We start from the raw sequence: 19,543 nt of genomic DNA on the forward strand, positions 1-19,543 counted from the left end.
CTGTCCTTAGATTCCACTGCTTAAACATGGTTTGAAGATCACTGGCTTAAACAGACAAAAATAAAAGCCAAGATTTATTTTAAAATGTGAAATAATTAAAGTAGATAGAAAATCTGGGTTTCTAACAATTTCCTAAGTATGTCATGTCAATTGGCAGCAAGAGTAAGAAAAGTTTTTTTATCAAGGAACTCACAATTTAACCCCACACACAAATAACAGCAAACTGGTTGCTAGAAGCTATGATGTTTAGATATAAACAGAATCTAAAAGATAAAAAATAGTCAGATTTACTATTATATTAAGAATTGGACTCTCCTAAAAGAGAATGAGCAGAAGCCAATAAATTTCCCAGTTTCTACTAGGAAATATTCCAAGTTTAGTTTATTTTGTTTCAAGGAAAAATACAGAAGTCTCAAATACAACATAAAAAATAAACTATTTCAAATCTAAGCATAAATATTCTTTTGGATTAATTCATCAAATTCTATTTATTATTTATCCTTTATCTACTTCCAAAGAGTATTTTAACTTGAGGCTGGTTGGGAAAAAGAAAAAAATAAAAGAAAAAAAATAAAAACTACACACACAAATACAACACAACAGGACTATAACATAAGAATAAGAAAATAAAGGTGAACTAATAAAGAAAGGAAACAGAGGCTTCCCTAGATTTGAGGATGCGAACAATATTAGCAAGCATAAAAATTTTATCCTGAGCAAAGAAAGGTTAAAATAGTAATCTAAAACAAAAGGCAAGGAAGAAGAAAAAAAAAAAAGTTACAATGTAAGCTATATATTAGGTCATCAAAAGAAAGAAAACTTTTTACTGAAACAAAACTCAAAAAGAAATTTACCATAGCCTGTGATGTTAAAAACATTAAAACATATCCATTAAAACATAAAGGATATCCTGAAACTACCATTACACTGCACGTTAACTAACTAGAATTTAAATAAAAACTTTCAGAAAATTAAAAGTAAAAAAAAAAAGTCTAAAAAACCATAATGGATAGAGCATATTATAGCAGTCATTTAATGACTATTTATTATACAGATATACTATAAAAGTCAAAGCATAGTATTAAGCTGAGATTCTATAAAGTCATTTCTGTGGGAAACCTAAAAAAGAATTTTCATTAATCTCAATGAATCAAAGATAGAGAATCTTGGATTAAAAAATGCTAACAGTAATTTTAGATTTTTCATTCACATATCCACCCCCATCCAATTAGTGGAGATTATCATGAACAGGCATAGAGTCAAGTACTGTCAAGCCTTACCATGAGAAGTTACATACTTTTGCCAATAACGTTCAAAAGATTTTAACACTGCTTTTCTAATAATTACTTTAAAAAAACTTTTTAACGTTCATTTATTTTTGAGAGAGAGAGAACAAGAAAGTGAGAGTGAGTGGGGCAGGGGCAGAGAGAGAGGGAGACGCTGAATCCAAAGCAGGCTCCAAGCTCTGAGCTGTCAGCACAGAGCCCGATGTGGGGCTCGAACTCACCAACGAAGAGATCATGACCTGAGCCAAAGTCGGACGTTTAACCTACTGAACATCCAGGCAACCCACTCATAGTTTTTAATAACTTTCTCTCCCTATTCCCTCCAACTCCTTCCCCTCTCCCTCCCACTCTCTCACATACCCACACCCACACACAAACTTTTCCTAGTTCTGTCCACTAAGAGTGACTGAAAATAGCTACATCCCCTAGAATGAACACATTGATTGTGGTTTCTTAAAAAAAAAAAAAAAAAAAAAAAAAAAAAGCCATCAGAACTCCTTGGAGAAATGGCTAGTTCCAAATACAAAAGGAACCTGGACTATCTTCTGGCCCCAGAAAAAAAGAAAATGTTCAAAGAATGATAGGGAAACATCAAAAGAATACAGAAACCAGCCGAAAGGGAGTCCCACAGGTCAAATCTAAAACAATTTGAGCATCAAAATGAATAGCAAGCATATGAGGTTGCAACCCATAAAATCAGAATCTGTAAGTCCAAACTGATAGAAATAAAAAAATGAACAAATTGAAAGTTTATGACAAAGAAGATATTACAGCATCTCAAAATATCTCTCCATAAATTACATATTAATTACAAAGGGGGAAAAGGGGGGTACTTAACAGTGAAGAAGTCTGGCTGAAACCCCTTTAATCGAGTGATCAAAATTAATCACGAAATGAAACAAACTGAAATCATAGGACACCTGATGGAATACAATCAAAAGAACATAGCAATGCTTCCTCGATACTCCTGCCAGCAATGCATAATCTGAATCCAAACATAAGGGGCCAGTAGAGAAGCCCAAATTGAGGCACATTCTACCATGTTACTACCCTATATTCTTCAAAAGTGACAAGATCAAGAAAATAAAGGAAAAACTAAAGAAAATCCATATTGAAGGACACCAAAGAGACATGACAACCAAATGCAAGGAACAATTCTGCACTGGATTTTTTTGTTGTAAGAAACAGTATTGAGGGGAGCCTGGGTGGCTCAGTTGGTTAAGCGTCTGACTTTGGCTCAGGTCATGATCCCACAGTTCGTGGGATCGAGCCCCATGTCAGGCTTTGTGCTGACAGCTCGGAGCCTGGAGCCTGCTTCGGATTCTGTGTCTCCCTCTCTCTCTCTCTGCCCCTCCCCTGCTCACGCTCTGTCTCCCTCTCTCTCTCAAATATGGATAATAAAACCTTAAAAGAAAAAAAAAAAACAACAGTATTGAGACAACTACCAAAACTTGGGATCTAAGGATTTTATCATACTCAAATAAAATGTTAATTTCCTTATTTTGAAAACTATATTGTGATTATATAAAAAAAAATGTCCTTATTTCTAGGAAATACAAACTAAAATATTCCAGGGTAAAGCAACTTACTCTGAAATGGTCTAAGAAGTTCTCTGTACTGTCCTTGAAACTTTTCAATAAATTTGACATTTCTTCAAAATGAAAATTAAAATCCATTCTCAAAGGACAAAAATTTGCCACCATAGAAGAAATGGAAACAAACAAAAATGCTCTACAGATGCTCAAAGCATTCTGTGAAACCTTCAAAAATACTATAAGCAACAACAGCATGCCTAGAATACATGTTTAATCTCCTACATCACTACTTTATGAAATTTATTATTATAAAAATACTATAAGCAACAAGAGAATGGATAGAATACGTTTGGTTTCCTACATCACTACTTTATAAAATTTCCATATAAAATTTGTAAGTTACATGTTTCTTTAATTAGCACAATCAGTTATGCCACTCTATAAATCACCTTTACATGAACATTTAGAGTATATCCATAAAAGAACATTTCAAATAACAAATCATATATCAAACATTAAGAAAACTTCAAATAACTGCTTGGTACTAGTATTAAAATGCACGTCTACTCTCCCGCATCCACATGAGCCTGGAAAACTATAAGCCCCAGATAATTATGGCTGTCACCTTGACTTTAGCTTCAAGAGACTCTCACAAAGAACCCAGTCACATCATGCCTACACTTCGACATACAGAAACACTATGTAAATAAATGGATGTTGTCTTAAGCTGCTTAAAAAAAACAAAATCTCTACTGGCTTTCTATGATTTCCAGAAAAAGAATGTCAATTCTTTTTCCCTTATAAATTTTTTCTTAATTTAGGTTAATTGTTTGTCTAAAATTGGGCACAAATATGAGTAAAAATGAAAAGGCAGACAAGTGTAGCAGATTTAGTACAACTCAGGAATTTTCCACTATTATCCCAGAGGGAGAAACATTGAGGCTGCACACTGTTATAACCATCTAAAGGTTTCCTATTTGTATCTTGTTTTCTATGCAGTTACTCTAATGAAAAGTGATGCCACGTTTGTCTATGGGTGAGGTAGTTGGAAATGGACTACCACTGTTTATAAACTGGCCTTTATTATGAAACTTAATCTAAAATCCAAAATAAATTAAGAAAACATAATGTGAGAAGCATAGTGAGATTCAAATAAATTTATCTTAATCCTTAGCTGTCTGCTACAGAATTAGTTTCAAGTCCTTGTCAATACCATCACCACCACTGCTCAAAGGAAACAAAGCCTATTATGAAGAAAACCTTTACAATTTTTCAAGAGTACTATTTATTACAATAGCATTAGAGCCTTTGTAAAAATAGCATCTGAACTACTCCAGTATCATATGCATTTTGAGTAATAATTACAAAATACCTTTAACCAAATAAAATAAACTTTGATTCACTGAATGTTTACCTTCTTTTTAAAAAATGACATTATTCTATAATCAAGGAAATATCACCAATTTAAAAGGTTAACAAACATAAAAAATTTTACCTCGCTTTCAACTTTATCAATAGATCTCTTAAATCTTAGGCAGTTACTAATTCAAAATTAATAAACTGTCATGCAAATTATAGGTTAGTTATTTATAATGATTCCTATTTATGAACTACTGTGAGAAATAAAACTCTCCTACATTCTCCTACTAAAAGCTTTTGTATATATATATTTTTCTTTTTTCATGTATTTAGTCATCAAAGATATACTTAGCACTGTGTTCCAGATATGGTACTGGATATAAGAGATTCAAAAATACAAGAAAGATTCCTCAACATGGAGAATCTCACCTCTACTGTTATAATAACAATTGTTTAAAAATTAAAATGCAGTATGATAAATACACATAGAAAAGCCATTATTATTGCATTTATACTGGATGATTGTACATACTCTTATTAACATTGGTTTTCACTGAGGGATAGAATTATACATGAGTTTGATTTTTTTTTTTTTTTTTTAGACCATGTCTTCTAAATTAACAACAATGAAATGTGTAACAAAATAAAGCTATCCAATAAAGTCCAATGAAGTTATTTGATTGGTGAATGCTTTTGGTAACTGTTTGAATTTTTTGTCTTGAGCTCTTTTTCATGCAATAGAAGTAAGAGTAAAAAGTTTTTTGCAAATATAATTAAAAATATGGAATGCTTCACGAATTTGCATGTCATGCTTGCGCAGGGGCCATGCTAATCTCTGTATCGTTCCAATTTTAGTGTATGTGCTGCCTTGTGAGAAATGTGGACACATATTTATTTATATACTTTATACTTTTAATATAAATTATCTACAACTTTAATTATATCAGAAATGAAGTACAACTATATATGTGATTAAAATTGCTTCTGACACAGAAAGGATAACCACCTAACTACTGAATCAAAGGAAAATACCAATCTTATCTGAGCACACACTTTTCTATATATAAGCCTTTAACTACTACCTGTATGGCCCCATCTATAGCTCTAACTCTGAATTTTCCCCTAAGTCTCAAACCCTTTATCTGACTGGACATCTCCACTTGGGTATGCTCTTTAAACTTAGTAATGTACAAAGCAGAGCATATCAACTTTACTGCTAAGCCTAAGCCTCTCCTTATCTTGGTCTGTTATCCTCCCCTATCTTGGTAAAGAGGAACATCATCCAAGAAAGATTTTTTGTAATTTATAAATATTATGATTTAACAGGGGCACCTGGCTGGTTCAGTCATTAGAGCATGTGACTCCTGATATAGGGGTCATGAGTTTGAGCCTCATGTTGGTGGTAAAGTTTGCTTAAAAATTTTTAATTAAAAAAAAGCAACCCAAAGTTCCCAAAACTACAGCTATGTTTTATTTTTTATTTATTTTTTTACATTTATTTATTTTTTGAGAGACACAGAGAGACAAAGTGCAAGTCGGGGAGGGGCAGAGAGAGAAGGAGACACACAATCTGAAGCAGGCTCCAGGCTCCGAGCTGTCAGCACAGAGCCTGATGCAGGGCTCGAACTCACAAACCGTGAGATCACGACCTGAGCTGAAGTCGGACGCTTCACCGACTGAGCCACCCAGATGCCCCACTACAGCCATGTTTTAAAACATTACTTGTTGGGGTGCCTGGGGGCTCAGTTGGCTACGTGTCTGACTCTTGGTTTCAGCTCAGGTTATGATCTCATAATTTGTGTGATCAAGCCCCATGTCAGGCTAAGTGCTGACAGAGCAGAACCTGTTTGGGATTCTCTCTCTGCCTTTCTCATTGCCTCTCCCCTGCTTTCTCTCTCTCTCTCTCTCTCAAAATATACTTTAAAAAAATAAATAAAACATTACTTGTTTAATAATTAGTAACTATATACTGGAAAGATTGGAAAAGACCAAAAAAGAAAAAAAACCCTAAAACAACCAAATTTTTGAGAAATATTTAAAATATTTTTTAAAATTTTTCTATTTTCATTTAAAGTTGAATAATAGTATTTGAAAACAGCAGCAGAATCATTAGATAACCCACAGTAATAACTGAAGTAGCAATTTTTCCAAAGGGATCTCACAAGTTTAGGGGAGTAATTTAATGTTGGGGTCATAAACTCTTGTCTTCTTACCCCAAACTAACTCAAGCATTATACATGCCCAAGCACTGACTATGTTTGGTTCCCTTTATCTTACAAACTAATCAACTATGATTATAGCTGCTAAACATCCAGATGATTAGCCTCAGATGGCCAAAAAAGGGGATCCACCAAATCTTCAACTGAACCATTTATGTTTAAAATATTAAAAATAAAAATTACCTTTCTTCTTTGTCCAATGTTTTCTTCTCTGCTGCAGTGATTTTTTTGGGTGGTACAGGAGGCGTCACTTTTCTACATATCTCTTCAATGATGCGTTTGTTCATTCTGCTTTGCAATGCAGCTTTTAGTAAAATTCTTTCCACTGCAGTTATACCATCTCCATGATTATATTTAGGAATTTCTGGTTGGATTAAAATTTCTATGTCATCAAGCCAAGGAGGATAGTAGGAGTTTTGTTTTCCTGAGAGTTTGTGATGAAGTTTAATTAGCAAAGACAATATGCTTTCTTTAATTTCCAAAATGGCTGTAGTTAACTGTGGAGCTGAACCAGGAGCAGACCACTTATTTGAAGTTTTGGGACGAACCACCTGATTTGCTTCACTGCTACTGCGATTGATGATCTCCTGAAACTTCTTCCTACGCTCTGCTACTAAGCTGAAAACTTGAGCTGTACCAGAATTCTACCATTAAAAAAGAGAAAGAAAAATCAAGAGAAGTTATTCAATGTCAAGTGTAAGAACATATTAGTACAACATTTTCCAAAGGGTATGTTCAACGTTCCATCCAAAGATTCAGCCAATAGATTTACTCTTTAAGTAAATCTGTCCCTTTACCTCTCTTAATCAAATATATTTAGTCTCACTCAATCTGGAAACAATTTTGGGGAAAAAGGAGGTTATCCACAGTAACACCTCTTTCTCAACCTCCTAGGCCAATCTACCAGGGAAAAGAGACAAAGCTTGAGAAGTATCTACAGCCATGTTAAGGAGAAATCATACATGAAGTTCCTCACCAGTTTATAGGAATAAAAGATGTTCCACCCAACATTTATCAAGAATACTATATTTCTAATATAACATTGTGTGTTAACTATGCTTCTATTATAAAAAAAAAAGAATATTATGTCTTTACTAACTGCTACAAGACTGATACATTTCCTAGTTAAGTAAATTATAAACTAATTTTTCCTAAGTTGATGAATCTGAACTACTAATTAATTTCATTTTTAAAGAACTTCAAAGTTGAAAAATTACTTCTAATAAATGCTTAGTTACTAAAATAAAATATAAAGATGAAAAATCAAACTGGTCTGTTTCATATTTGAATATCACTATAATTTATTTGAAAGGATTTTTAAAATATTTCCCTCAATAATTTGTCTTCTAAAAAGCCTTTTTGTTAAAACAGTCAAACTGCATCGGAGCTCTTAGAAATCATCTTTTAATTAAGATACAAGTCAGTTTAATGGATTTAATTTTTTTAAGCAAGCATAGAAAGGATGCTCCAATATCAACAGAGCTTTTATGAGCTAAATTATAGTATATGCTGTTTTTTAACATCCAAATTGTTTTTCAAAGTACTCTCTACCATTATTAGAGGTAAAAGCTGCCTCTGATTAAGATTCCAATTTAATCAAAATTCTTTATGGTGTTCACAGCAAAAACATACTGTCAAAGGCAAAGAAAGTTCCTATCCATGGACTCTGCTAAGAGAAACATCTGATTCAGTGCTCTCTATCCACAAAAAAATACATTGTAAGAATAAGAGGTATTTAAATTCAGTTACTTGGCAGGTCATTTCAAGATTTTTTCATTTCTGCGTTTTAAAATTAGTTAATTAAAAGGTACATGCAATGAAAGAGCTGATTTTCAAAATGAATCCAAATGCACACTGTATTAAGATTTTTGTGGGCTTATTTTATCAAAGTTAATTGATTGCCACAGAAACAAAAAAAATCTGTAAATAGGCATGCTGCCAGCAATTAAAGATTAAATTTATTTTGATTTAGGAAACATTCATTTTTAAGATATTAGTAACAATGAGAAACGCAAACAAACCCAAATGTGCTGCTTATAACTGATCCAAAATACTAAGAAAAACCCACGAATAAATACTCAGTATTATTTTTTAACTTCAGTAGTGTGAATTTTCTTTAAGCCTAAGTCACCATATAAAAACACACACATGTTAAACTTTTTAAAAAATGTAACCATATTAAACACACACATATACACACAAATACTTCAAAGTGTTTTCCGACTTCCAGTTAAAGCCATATTGCTAGTTAATGCAAGTATCATATATATCTACCTCTCTCTGAAGAACTTTAGGCCTTCGTGAACTCTGGCAGATTAAAGGGAAAAGATGGGTGAGGCAGAAGTTGCTTAGATATATCAGAGGAAACAAAAGACAATTTAAAGTTACCTACAACCACATTTTTCTTCTGAATATCACAGGATGATCTAAACAATATACCCCGACATAACATGTAGTCTTTTCTTTTTCTTTTTCTTTTTCCCTCTTCTACACTTACATGTAAAGAACTCAGGCTGTCAGAGCTGGTACTTGCAGGAGAGTCCCTCTTCACTTCAGGAGCAGTCTCTGGAACTCTCACCCTAACATAGTTTATAAAGTGTCGCATGTTTGACACTAAGTTACTGCCAGGAAACCAACTGTCATGACAACGTTCTGGTCCACACACTGATGCCTAAAACATGAACATAATGAACATGAAACCTTGCAAAAGTCAGGTCTAAGGTACAATGGAGATGAACTAGCCCAAATAATCACCCACTGCCTGTCTTATCTCTGCATCCTTTACAGTCTCATCTTCAAATTATCAAGTGCCAATAAACCCAAATTCAAACATAAAATACAAGAATAAATTTCTTAATACTAATATAGGTAAGTCCAATTGAAGTCAGCTAACTTTCTCCTGGAAAAAAAAAAAAATACACTTTTCAATCTGGAAGTACTTAAGTACTTAAGTACTTAAGTATTTTTCAGTACCCATTAATAATGACTCATAATACAGTCAAATAATGCTGATTTGGACTAATTGTAAAAGAAAGTCAAAAAAAATCAACCAAAAGTCTGACCTGGCCTTAGAGAAATATCAATGATCTTTTAATATCTATGAAAGAATATACATTGACTTATCTTAGACAATAGCATACTGCCTAGTCTTTTTATTTGTTTTTTTGCTGTTACAATGTTCCACAGTATTTTGTCTTTTTGGAGAAAGGAGATGAAGGGAATCTTACATTTGCAAATCAATTTGTAGTAATAACTGCTTTTATTGAAGTGATACTTCTAAAGTCCTGAAACATATTAACAACTTGTATTCTTTTTCTTTTCTTTTTTTTTTTTTTAAAGTAGGCTTCTTGCCCAGCATGGAGCCAAATGCCAGGCTTGAACTCACAACCCTGAAATCAAGACCTGAGCTGAGATCAAGTCAAGAGTCAGATACTCAACTGACTGAGCCACCCAGGCACCTCTAACAACCTGTACAGCATTCTTTTTTCCTTTTTTTTTTTTTTTTCAATTTTTTTCCCTTTTATTTATTTTTTGGGGCAGGGGTAGGGGGTGCGGAGCAGAGGGAGTGAGAGAGAGAATCCTAAACAGGCTCCACATTTGGCATGGAGCCCAATGTAGGATTCAATTCCAAGACCCTGGGATCATGACCTGGGTGGAAATCAAGTGTCAGACGCTCAACCGACTGAGCCACCCAGGGTGCCCCATAACTTGTATTCTTAAGTACTTTACAAATTCTCCCATATAACAATATTTACTTCATTAACGTAAAACCTTTACAGAAGAGTTTGCCACTCAAAATTAATCCCTAATCAAATGATTAGAATTTCTAGACTGAAGTCCTAACATAACATTTACTAGTAATCAATGTTATTAGCATAACTCCAAAATTGCATTAACCCCTTTTCTTAGACCTATATATGCTGAACTACAAATTTCAAATTCAGTGATTTCGTAAGTAGAGTTTAAAGTATCAGTGATACCTCTAAAAGAACATACATATATTTGAAAATTGAGGTGCCTGGGTGGCTCAGTCAATTAAGCATCCGACTCTTGGTTTCAGATACGGTTGTGCACCATCTCACAGTTTGTGAGTCCCACGTGGGGCTCCGTGCCAGCAGTATGTAGGCCTCCTGGGATCTTTTGTCTCCCTCTCTCTCTACCCCTCCCTTCATTCTGTCTCTGTCTCTCTCAAAATAAATAAACTTAAAAAAAATAAAAGAAAAAAGGGCCTTTTCCAGTAGTTCTAAGGAATAGTTAATGAGTATGATGAATCCATAAATACATTTCAAGATAACATAGTACCTTTGTTAAGGAATTTCATAACTTCAGTATCTAAAAATAAAAGAAACTTACTTACCTCTTCATCTGATTCCTCTTCAGCTGAATTTTCAAGTCCTAATTCAATCAGATATAAAACCATGCAGAGTACGTGTTCTGACAGATTTTGATGATCCATCAAAATCTTTAAAAAGGGGAAAAAATGCTTCGTAATTACTTTTTCCACAAAATATATTTCATTTAAGTATCTAAAAACATTGTTATAGATAAAAGTAATAGATAAAAGTAACAATCATACATATTTAAATAAATATACCACATGATCAGAAGTAAAACTATATCTTGGTGAAAAGACAAACTAAAACTGAAACAATAGGTTCCTTTTCAAGATCACACAGTCTTTTAAGCAGTATCTAGGAATACTGGTTCACTGATTCCTAAAGGTAACACAATAATAGTCCATTAAATCCATTATTATAAATATACCGTATCTATGAAATAATTTAACAAGAATGTTTCGCAGCCTCATTTGCTGATACTCTTTTCCTGATGACAAAAATACCAGATAAATAAGTGTACTAAATAGGATTATTCATGCAAGTGTGTTTAGCATAGCACCTGGCATATAATTGGGAGGACAATAAATGTTTACAGAATATTGTTCTTAAAATATCTCTAAAATTAAAGTTCTCAGCCTGAGTATTTTTTCAGGTTGAGTAAATGTATGTGTTAGTCTTTGGTTTATATGGGTGAGAACGCAAAAAGGGATGCAGCTAGTTGAAAAAGAGGCTTCTCTGAGAAATTACCAATAAATCTGCCCTTATGTGGATTATACACTGCAAGTCTTACACATCTTATGCAGGATTTCAGGGCTAACTTACATCACTCATTCAACATGATGCAACAAACTACTAACCAGAAGATACCTAAAATACCTAAGAAAAAAGTGGCCTGGCAGCCATCATGTCGTCCTCATTATAAGAAAGCCATCTAGCCAAATGACGGAAGGGTAAGAGAAAGAGGTTGTTTGAGGGTGGCCTTGTCAGCTGCAGGTGAGAATACAGAGAGTACAAAAGAGAACATTCTAGGATGGGCCTCATAGAAACTGCCCCAAAGGCTGAGCAGGCTTAAAAAAAGGACTTAATCACCTAAGAGCTAATGTATTCTGACTGAAAAATAAAAAGATTTTCAGTTCATTGCCTTTCTAATGTTTATTTTGACTACTGAGAAGGCTTTTCTGTTCACCTTTTGTGTGGCATGGTGGTAAGGACCTTTCTTTAAAAAACTTGTTTTATACAAATTCTGTATATACCTAGCTATTTGACCTTGAGCAACAGATTCTGGCCTTAGTTTTCTCATCTTTAACCTGGAACAACAGACCAGAATTGTTGTGAGGATCCCACAAGTTAACAACTGTAATTTGTGTGGTACAGCATGTATCAGTTGGTGTTCAACAAACAGTAGGCAGGTGGTGCACATGGTGGGAGGAGCAGCAGGAGGAGATGACGGAAGGCTGGGAGGCCCCGGACGTCATCCTTTGTAATCCCTTACTTCACAGAGAGGAAACCAAGGCTCAGCCACACACCCAGCTAGTATAAGCAACACCAAACAGATTTCAGACCTCAACTATTGCCTGTCGTTACTACACTGCCTCCTCTTGATAAATAAAACATTACTAATTAAATTCAAATAAATTTTGGCTGAAATCCTACGACATTACATCTCACAGTTTCAAATGAGTAACCTAAAAGCTAAGGAAAAAAATGACTTTCTAAGAATGATTTTCTGAGAAGTTTTCTTAACATGTTCTATATTAATGTTTTTTAACATTAAACATGGCAGGCGATGAGATGGCTCATTGACACTGATGTTTAGAAAGTTGATTTGCCAATGCAACGTCAATTAGAGTTTTTTCTATTATTATTAAAGTCAGAACAGCTATTACAAAGTTGAGATTTAAAAAAAAAACTGTTCATAATCTTGTAACAACTGAAACACTGCCTTCTATTTTTGAGAAAGCTCTATTTGTACATTAAGCAAATGAAAAGACTGAAAAATATAACTTGAAAGAACACAAATCATTTGCAGTAAGGCTCCTTTTATTTTTTTTTAATTTTTTAATGTTTATTTACTTTTCAGACAGAGAGAAAGAGAGAGAGAGAGAGAGAGACAGAGAGAGAGACAGAGAGAGAGACAGAGAGAGAGACTGAATCCGAGTAGGGGACGGGCAGAGAGAGAGGGAAACACAGAATCCAAAGCAGGCTCCAGGCTCTGAGCTGTCAGCACAGAGCCTGACATGGGACTCAAACTCACGAACTGTGAGATCATGATCTGAGCCAAAGTCGGACACTTAACCAACTGAGTCACCCAGGTGCCCCACTCCTTTAATTTTTAAAACGTGACTTACTGACCTATTACTTATTAACTGATATCACAGTACTCAGCTTCAGCATCTAATTATTTAACCTCTAAAACTCAATAATTATTTCTAAAAAATAAGAATAACAAACTTACACTCATAAGAATTTTTGTTAAAATTAAACAAAGTAAATATATATAAGGCATTTGAAACAAAATCTGGTATAGGTAAGCATCCAAAAAATGTCTATAAATACAAGTATCTAATAAAAATCTACCTTTTTTGATGAAGAAAAGAACATTTTAAATCATTTTACTGAATAATCCTCTCAGAAATTAATGAAAATAAACAATTTAAAGACGTTTTTTGAGTCACGTCTAAAATCTTAACAGAAGTAACTTAATAAGTAAGATGAAAAAGTGGTCAAGGGGTAGAGTTGAATGAATGGGGGGGGGGGGGGTACAGAAATCTAAAAGTATTCTTTCACTACAAAGCAAACATTAAAACCAAATGTGTACTTAACTAAATGCACTAATTATTTCTTAAAGTAATTAAAAAATGTGTATATAGCAATTGGAAATCTGCATAAAAATATGCTTTCTAAAAACCTCTTTTAATTTTTCAAATTCTAATTAGGAATAAGAAACAAAAGGTTTTCTTTGTACCTAATTATGTTTATCGCATGTATAGGTACTTCATTGATATCTATAGTTATTTTATCTATACACAAGTATACAGTTCTTCCATCTTTCATCTCTAATACGTAACAGATCATAAATATGCCTGTTATATATATACACCTACTGCACAATATTATGTATACAGTTTCTGAGTACATAGCTAATGTTAGCCAAATATATAAATAAATCTCTTCTATACAAGAAAACCCAAGAATAAAACAAATTCTAGGTAACAAGAGAGCAAAAGTATCTTTTTAGTTTAGAAGGTATTTACCAAAGCAAATTCTTAATGCTGCCACACATAAAACCATTCAAATTCCTCCATGTTGCATTCCTAATCAGAGGGAAAAAGCCAAGAAAACAACCCTAAACACAGGGTCACTGGCCCTCATCGCTTAGTTTTGTCATTTTAATGGATTCTGGTAGTCGTTTGGTACCTATTGTTTATTTCACCCTCCTGTCGTTTTATAGTATTTTACCTTTTGTTCTACAGGAGCCATAAATAAATATTCCTATCTGAAACGGGGGTAACATGAAATATTTTCCCACAAAGAATGGTGTATCTATTCCGTTTTCAACTTAGAATTCACATATATGCGATTATGACATATCTTCATACATCTTTAATGTATAAATACGCTTTGCTTTATGAGTGCTACTTTTATGCAAATATTATGTTAACACTTTTATTTGAAAATTATGGAAATAAATTATAATCTGAGTCTTTCTATTCAAATTACTACTGTACCTTGTAAAGCAGAGTGAATAGCACAATGTGTAAAGTTTTACAGTGCAAAAGTCTCATGAGACCTTTATAGCTGGGATGGAGTGGTGTCCTTTTCTTATAGGGAGGCCAGGGATTTCCAGGGAACTTTCCACTCTGTTTTAAACTGTAAAAAGAAAGCAAAACAAAAATTAGATGATAGATTCAAAATTAAACTATGGTTTAAATAGTGATTTATAGATACTAATTTTTGGTCATATTTTTCTACGCAGTACTATTTTAATCAAATTGCTCAAAAATGCCAAAAAGATAAACATAACTATTTTCTCACAATAAACATAACTATTTTCTTTTTGTATCAGATAAAAATGAATACAGAGTCCCTAAGCTGACAACTAGAAAAAAAAAAAAAACGTGAATAGGAAATGTTAACAAAAGGAAATAAACAGAAAGAATACAAAATAAACTACTCAACAAAGAAATTTCCAGTTGAAACAACTGGAAAAAACAAAAACAAAAAAAACCAGATAACCGAAAAACTATCCCACTTAGAAACAGCTGGGAAAGCTGGTTAAAATATAAAATGTAATTTTTTTAATGCATATTTCAACTCACAAAAAAGAAAGTGAACTTCCCAAGTTACCAGAAAAGGAAGGAATTAACAATGAGCACTAAATACGTGTTTAGTGATGGTTTCAAGTCCTTGAGTAGGCAGATCTCAAGCTATTGGAACTGAGCTTCCATATAAAGCTGACACTTTTGAAAAGCTTCACCCTCAATGAAACGATAACTCACTAGGAGAAGTAAGAGAGCTTGTCTGTCTCTTCTGTGATGGAAGAACAGCCTCCCCAGGAAGAAACTAACAATGATTTGTATACAAATCACAGCAGACTCAAGATACAAAAGGCAAATTTTGAGAGAATTACACAGAGAAACTGACAAATTCGCAATCATAATAGAAGACATTAACATATTTCTGACAGAAAGCCCAAGAAAAAAAAATTGGTAAGGATTTTCAAGATTTTTAACAACATAATTAACAAGCTTGAACCTAAGACAAATATAGAACATCCGATAATTAGAGAACACATATAATTTTAAGTGCACTTAGAACATTTATGAAAATTTACAAAATACTAGGATTGAAAGTAAATTTCAGAAAATACCAAAAGAATGGATATATGGGCCACAACCACTTGTCACAAGCAAATAAAACTAGAAATCCACTACACGATAACTCAAAACTTCAGACATGCAGACATTTTATAACATGATGTTCTTATACATTCAGACATAATTATAATCATAAGAGAAAAAATTTTAAATTAGAACCTAAACTATAGAGAAAAAAAATCGTGGAATACAACTATAGCAGTACTTAGAAGGAAATCCCCAGCATTAAATGCATGTTTTTGGGGGCGCCTGGGTGGCTCAGTCGGTTAGGCGTCCGACTTCAGCTCAGGTCACGATCTCTCAGTCTGTGAGTTCGAGCCCCGCGTCAGGCTCTGGGTTGATGGCTCAGAGCCTGGAGCCTGCTTCCGATTCTGTGTCTCCCTCTCTCTCTGCCCCTCCCCCGTTCATGCTCTGTCTCTCTCTGTCTCAAAAATAAATAAAAACATTAAAAAAAAAACCATAAATGCATGTTTTTGTAAAAAGTCAAAATCTAAGTGTCTAAGGGAGAAAATCCAAACTAAATTGAAAGAAGACAGTAATAAGGAAAAAAGAACAAAATGGACTACAAGGGGGAAAAAGAAGTAACAACAAAACCAAATGCTTGTTCTTAAAAAAATAGTAAAACTGACAGTCCTCTGATAAGACTAATCAAGAATAAGAAACAACAAACACAAATAAATAATAGAAATAAACAGGCAAAGACAATTTTTTTATTATATACTTAAAAGACAATAAAAGATTTCTTAGAAATATATAACTTGACAATCCCTCTCAAAAAGGAGTAAAAATTCTAAGACTATAAGCTTTAAAGAAAGTGAAATCAGTTTTAAATTACACCTCCTTCAAAAATAAAACATCAGGCCCAGGTAGTTTAAAAGGTAAGTTCTATCAAAACTTCAAGAAACATTCACATAAATAAGAATGAAGTTGGACCACTATCTCACACCATATGTAAAATTAACTCAAAATCTATCAAAGACTTAAATATAAGAGCTAAAACTATAAAACCCTTAGAAGAAAATAGGCATAAGTCTTTGTAATCCTGGATTAAGCAATAGATATGATACCAAAAGCACAAGTAACAAAAGGAAAAAACAGATAAATTAAGCTTCATTAAAATGAACTTTTGTGCTTCAAATGACATTCAAAAAAGTGAAAAGACAAACCACAACCCACAGAATAGTAGAAAATGTTTACAAATCATATTTCTGATAAGTAAGTATTCATAATACATAAAGAGCTCTTAAAACTCAATAATAAAAGTTAATACAATTAAAAATGGGCAAAGGATCTGGACAGTTCTCCAAAGAAGATAAACAAATGGCCAATAAACAAATAAAAATATGCTCAACATCATTAGCCATCAGGGAAATGTAAATCAAAACTACAATGAGATACCAGTTCATACCCACAAGGATTACTATAATCAAAAAGACAGATAACAAGTGTTAGTAAAGATAAGGAGAAATTGGAACCCAAATATACTGCTAATAGGAATGCATAATGCTGAAGCTGCTTTGGTAAACAATCTAGTAGTTCCTTAAACAATTAAACACAGAGTTACCATAAGGCCCAGCAATTCCACTCACAGGCATACACTCAAGAAAAATGAAATATGTCCACACAAAATTTTATACACAAATGTTCATAGCAGTATTATTCATAATAGCACCAAATATCCATTAACTGATGAATGGACCAATAAAAGTGGATATCCTCAGAATGGAATATTACTTGGCAATAAAAAAAATGGTATTGATACATGCTAGAATGTAGATGAACCTTGAAAACATTATGCTAAGTAAAAGAAGCAAGTCACAAAAGACCACATTGAATTCCATGTATATGAAATGTCCAAAACAGGTAAATCCATAGAAACAGAAAGTAGATTAGTGGTTGCCTAGGGAATGTAGGGTTGGGGAAAATGCGTGGTAATTGCTAATGAATAATGAGGGTTTATTTTTAGAATGATGAAAATTTTCTAAAATTATTATGGTGACAGTGGCACAACTCTGTTGAATATACTAAGAACCACTAACTGAATAGTACTTTTTAAATAGGTGAATTGTACTGTAGGTAAAATATATCTAAATAAAGCTGCCTAAAACAATTTTTTTAAGAAACAGATAATCTCCAACTCCTGACATAAATTTTAGAAAATAGCAAAAAGATAAAAGATACACAAATAATTCTATGATGCTAATACAACCCGTTACCAATATGAAAACAACATGATTTTAAAAATGTATAAGACTATCTTCTAAGATGGGGCATCTGGGTGGCTCAGTAGGTTAAGCATCTGACTCTTTACTTTGGCTCAGGTCGTGATCTCACAGTTCGTCAGTTCAAGCCCCACATCAGGCTCTGCACTAACAGCGCAGAGCCTGCCTGGGATTCTGACTCCTTCTGAAAATACATAAAGATAAACTTAAGAAAAAAAAAAAAAAAAGACTATCTTATAAGACCAAACTCTTACAAGTATAATGGGGAAAAAAAAAATGTTTAAATCAGTAAACCACATCAAGCAATATTTTTTTAAGTGAATAATGACAAGATTGGGTTTTTTTCAATAATGCAAAGATATGTGGATTGTATACCATCATCTACAGAGATGCAAGAAAAGCACTTAATAAAATTAAAAACTCAATCATAATAAAAAATCCTGGTAGGCTTGCAATAAAAAAGAATCTCCTCAGGGGCGCCTGGGTGGCTCAGTCGGTTAAGCGCCGACTTCAGCTCGGGTCACGATCTCGCAGTCTGTGAGTTCGAGCCCCGCATCGGGCTCTGGGCTGATGGCTCAGAGCCTGGAGCGTGCTTCCGGTTCTGTGTCTCCCTCTCTCTCTGCCCCTCCCCGTTCATGCTCTGTCTCTCTCTGTCTCAAAATTAAATAAAAACGTTAAAAAAAAAAAAATTTTTTTTTAAAAAAAGAATCTCCTCAATCTGACAAAAGGTAACTACAAAACTACTAAAGTAAACATTGTATCTAATGGTGACACATGAAAAGTGTTAGAAACAAGAAGTCTTTTCATCACTGCTATTATCATGTATTATAGTTGAGACTAGCCAGCAAAGACAAGAGAGTGTGTAAAAAACAAACAAAATCATCATTATTCCCAGATAATTTAATGGCCCACATAGAAAATCTTTGTGTGAAAAACAGAGACAAAATCCCAGATAATTTAATGGTCCACATAGATAATCTTTAAAAATCTACAAATTATTAGAACTAATAAAAGCCCCAAAATCAATTGCATTCTTATTCATGAGAACAAAAAGAAATGATAATTATAGGAAATATACCACATATCTATAAAAATTATAAGATAATTCGACTTATAAGTCTAATAAAAGATACCAAAACATTCTCAATTTTATGGAAAGAAATTTAAGACAACCTAAATAAATGGAGATACACACTATGTTCACACGTGGGAGAACACATTACTGTTAGAATGGCATTTCTACTGACCAATGAATGAATAAAGAAGATGTGGTATGCATATATAATAGAATATTACATATCTGTAAAAAAGAATGAAATCTCGCTATTTGCAATGACACGAATGGAGCCAGAGAGCATAATGTTTAGTGAAATAAGTCAGTCAGGGAAGGACAAATACCATATGATTTCACTCATATGTGAAATTTAAGAAACAAAACAAACAAGCAATGGGGGTGGGGAAAGTAAGAAAGAGAGAGACAACTCAAGAAACAGACTCTTAACAGAGAACAAACTGATGGTTACCAGAGGGCAAATGGATGGGGGGATGGGTGAAATAGGTGATGGGGATTAAGGACTGTACTTGTTGTGATGAGCATAAAGTGATGTATGGAACTGCTGAACCACTATATTCTACACCTGAAACTAATATAACACCATACGTTAACTGGAATTAAAATAAAAACTTAAAAAAGAGATGGCATCTCTAT

At 33.3% G+C, this 19,543-nt stretch overlaps 1 protein-coding gene and 1 non-coding gene across 11 annotated transcripts in view; both read right to left on the bottom strand.

Annotated features, from left to right (window-relative positions):
* Nucleotides 1-19,543, bottom strand: part of UBR3 (ubiquitin protein ligase E3 component n-recognin 3) — a 226,825-nt gene that overhangs the window by 96,570 nt on the left and 110,712 nt on the right. For 6 of the 10 annotated variants that reach the window (XR_008424145.1, XR_008424142.1, XM_053907805.1 and 3 more), the window contains exons 20-24: nt 14,465-14,606; nt 10,757-10,861; nt 8,897-9,070; nt 8,674-8,706; nt 6,583-7,043 (exon numbers count right to left, since the gene is read on the bottom strand). Coding sequence is in view for 7 of the 10 variants with exons in the window: in XM_053907805.1 (XP_053763780.1) it covers nt 6,583-7,043; nt 8,674-8,706; nt 8,897-9,070; nt 10,757-10,861; nt 14,465-14,606 (915 nt within the window). In the remaining 3 variants the exon portion in view is untranslated. The remainder of the gene's footprint in view (nt 1-6,582; nt 7,044-8,673; nt 8,707-8,896; nt 9,071-10,756; nt 10,862-14,464; nt 14,607-19,543) is intronic. The other 4 variants (XR_008424150.1, XM_053907819.1, XM_053907815.1 and 1 more) reach the window with 1 other exon arrangement.
* Nucleotides 4,956-5,058, bottom strand: LOC128772675 (U6 spliceosomal RNA). Its single transcript, XR_008416822.1, has one exon. It is a non-coding gene; the product is annotated as a U6 spliceosomal RNA (small nuclear RNA).

The sequence above is a fragment of the Panthera pardus genome, unplaced genomic scaffold (assembly GCF_024362965.1).
Source record: "Panthera pardus isolate Hobbes unplaced genomic scaffold, ASM2436296v1 HiC_scaffold_10, whole genome shotgun sequence".
Taxonomy (NCBI): domain Eukaryota; kingdom Metazoa; phylum Chordata; class Mammalia; order Carnivora; family Felidae; genus Panthera; species Panthera pardus.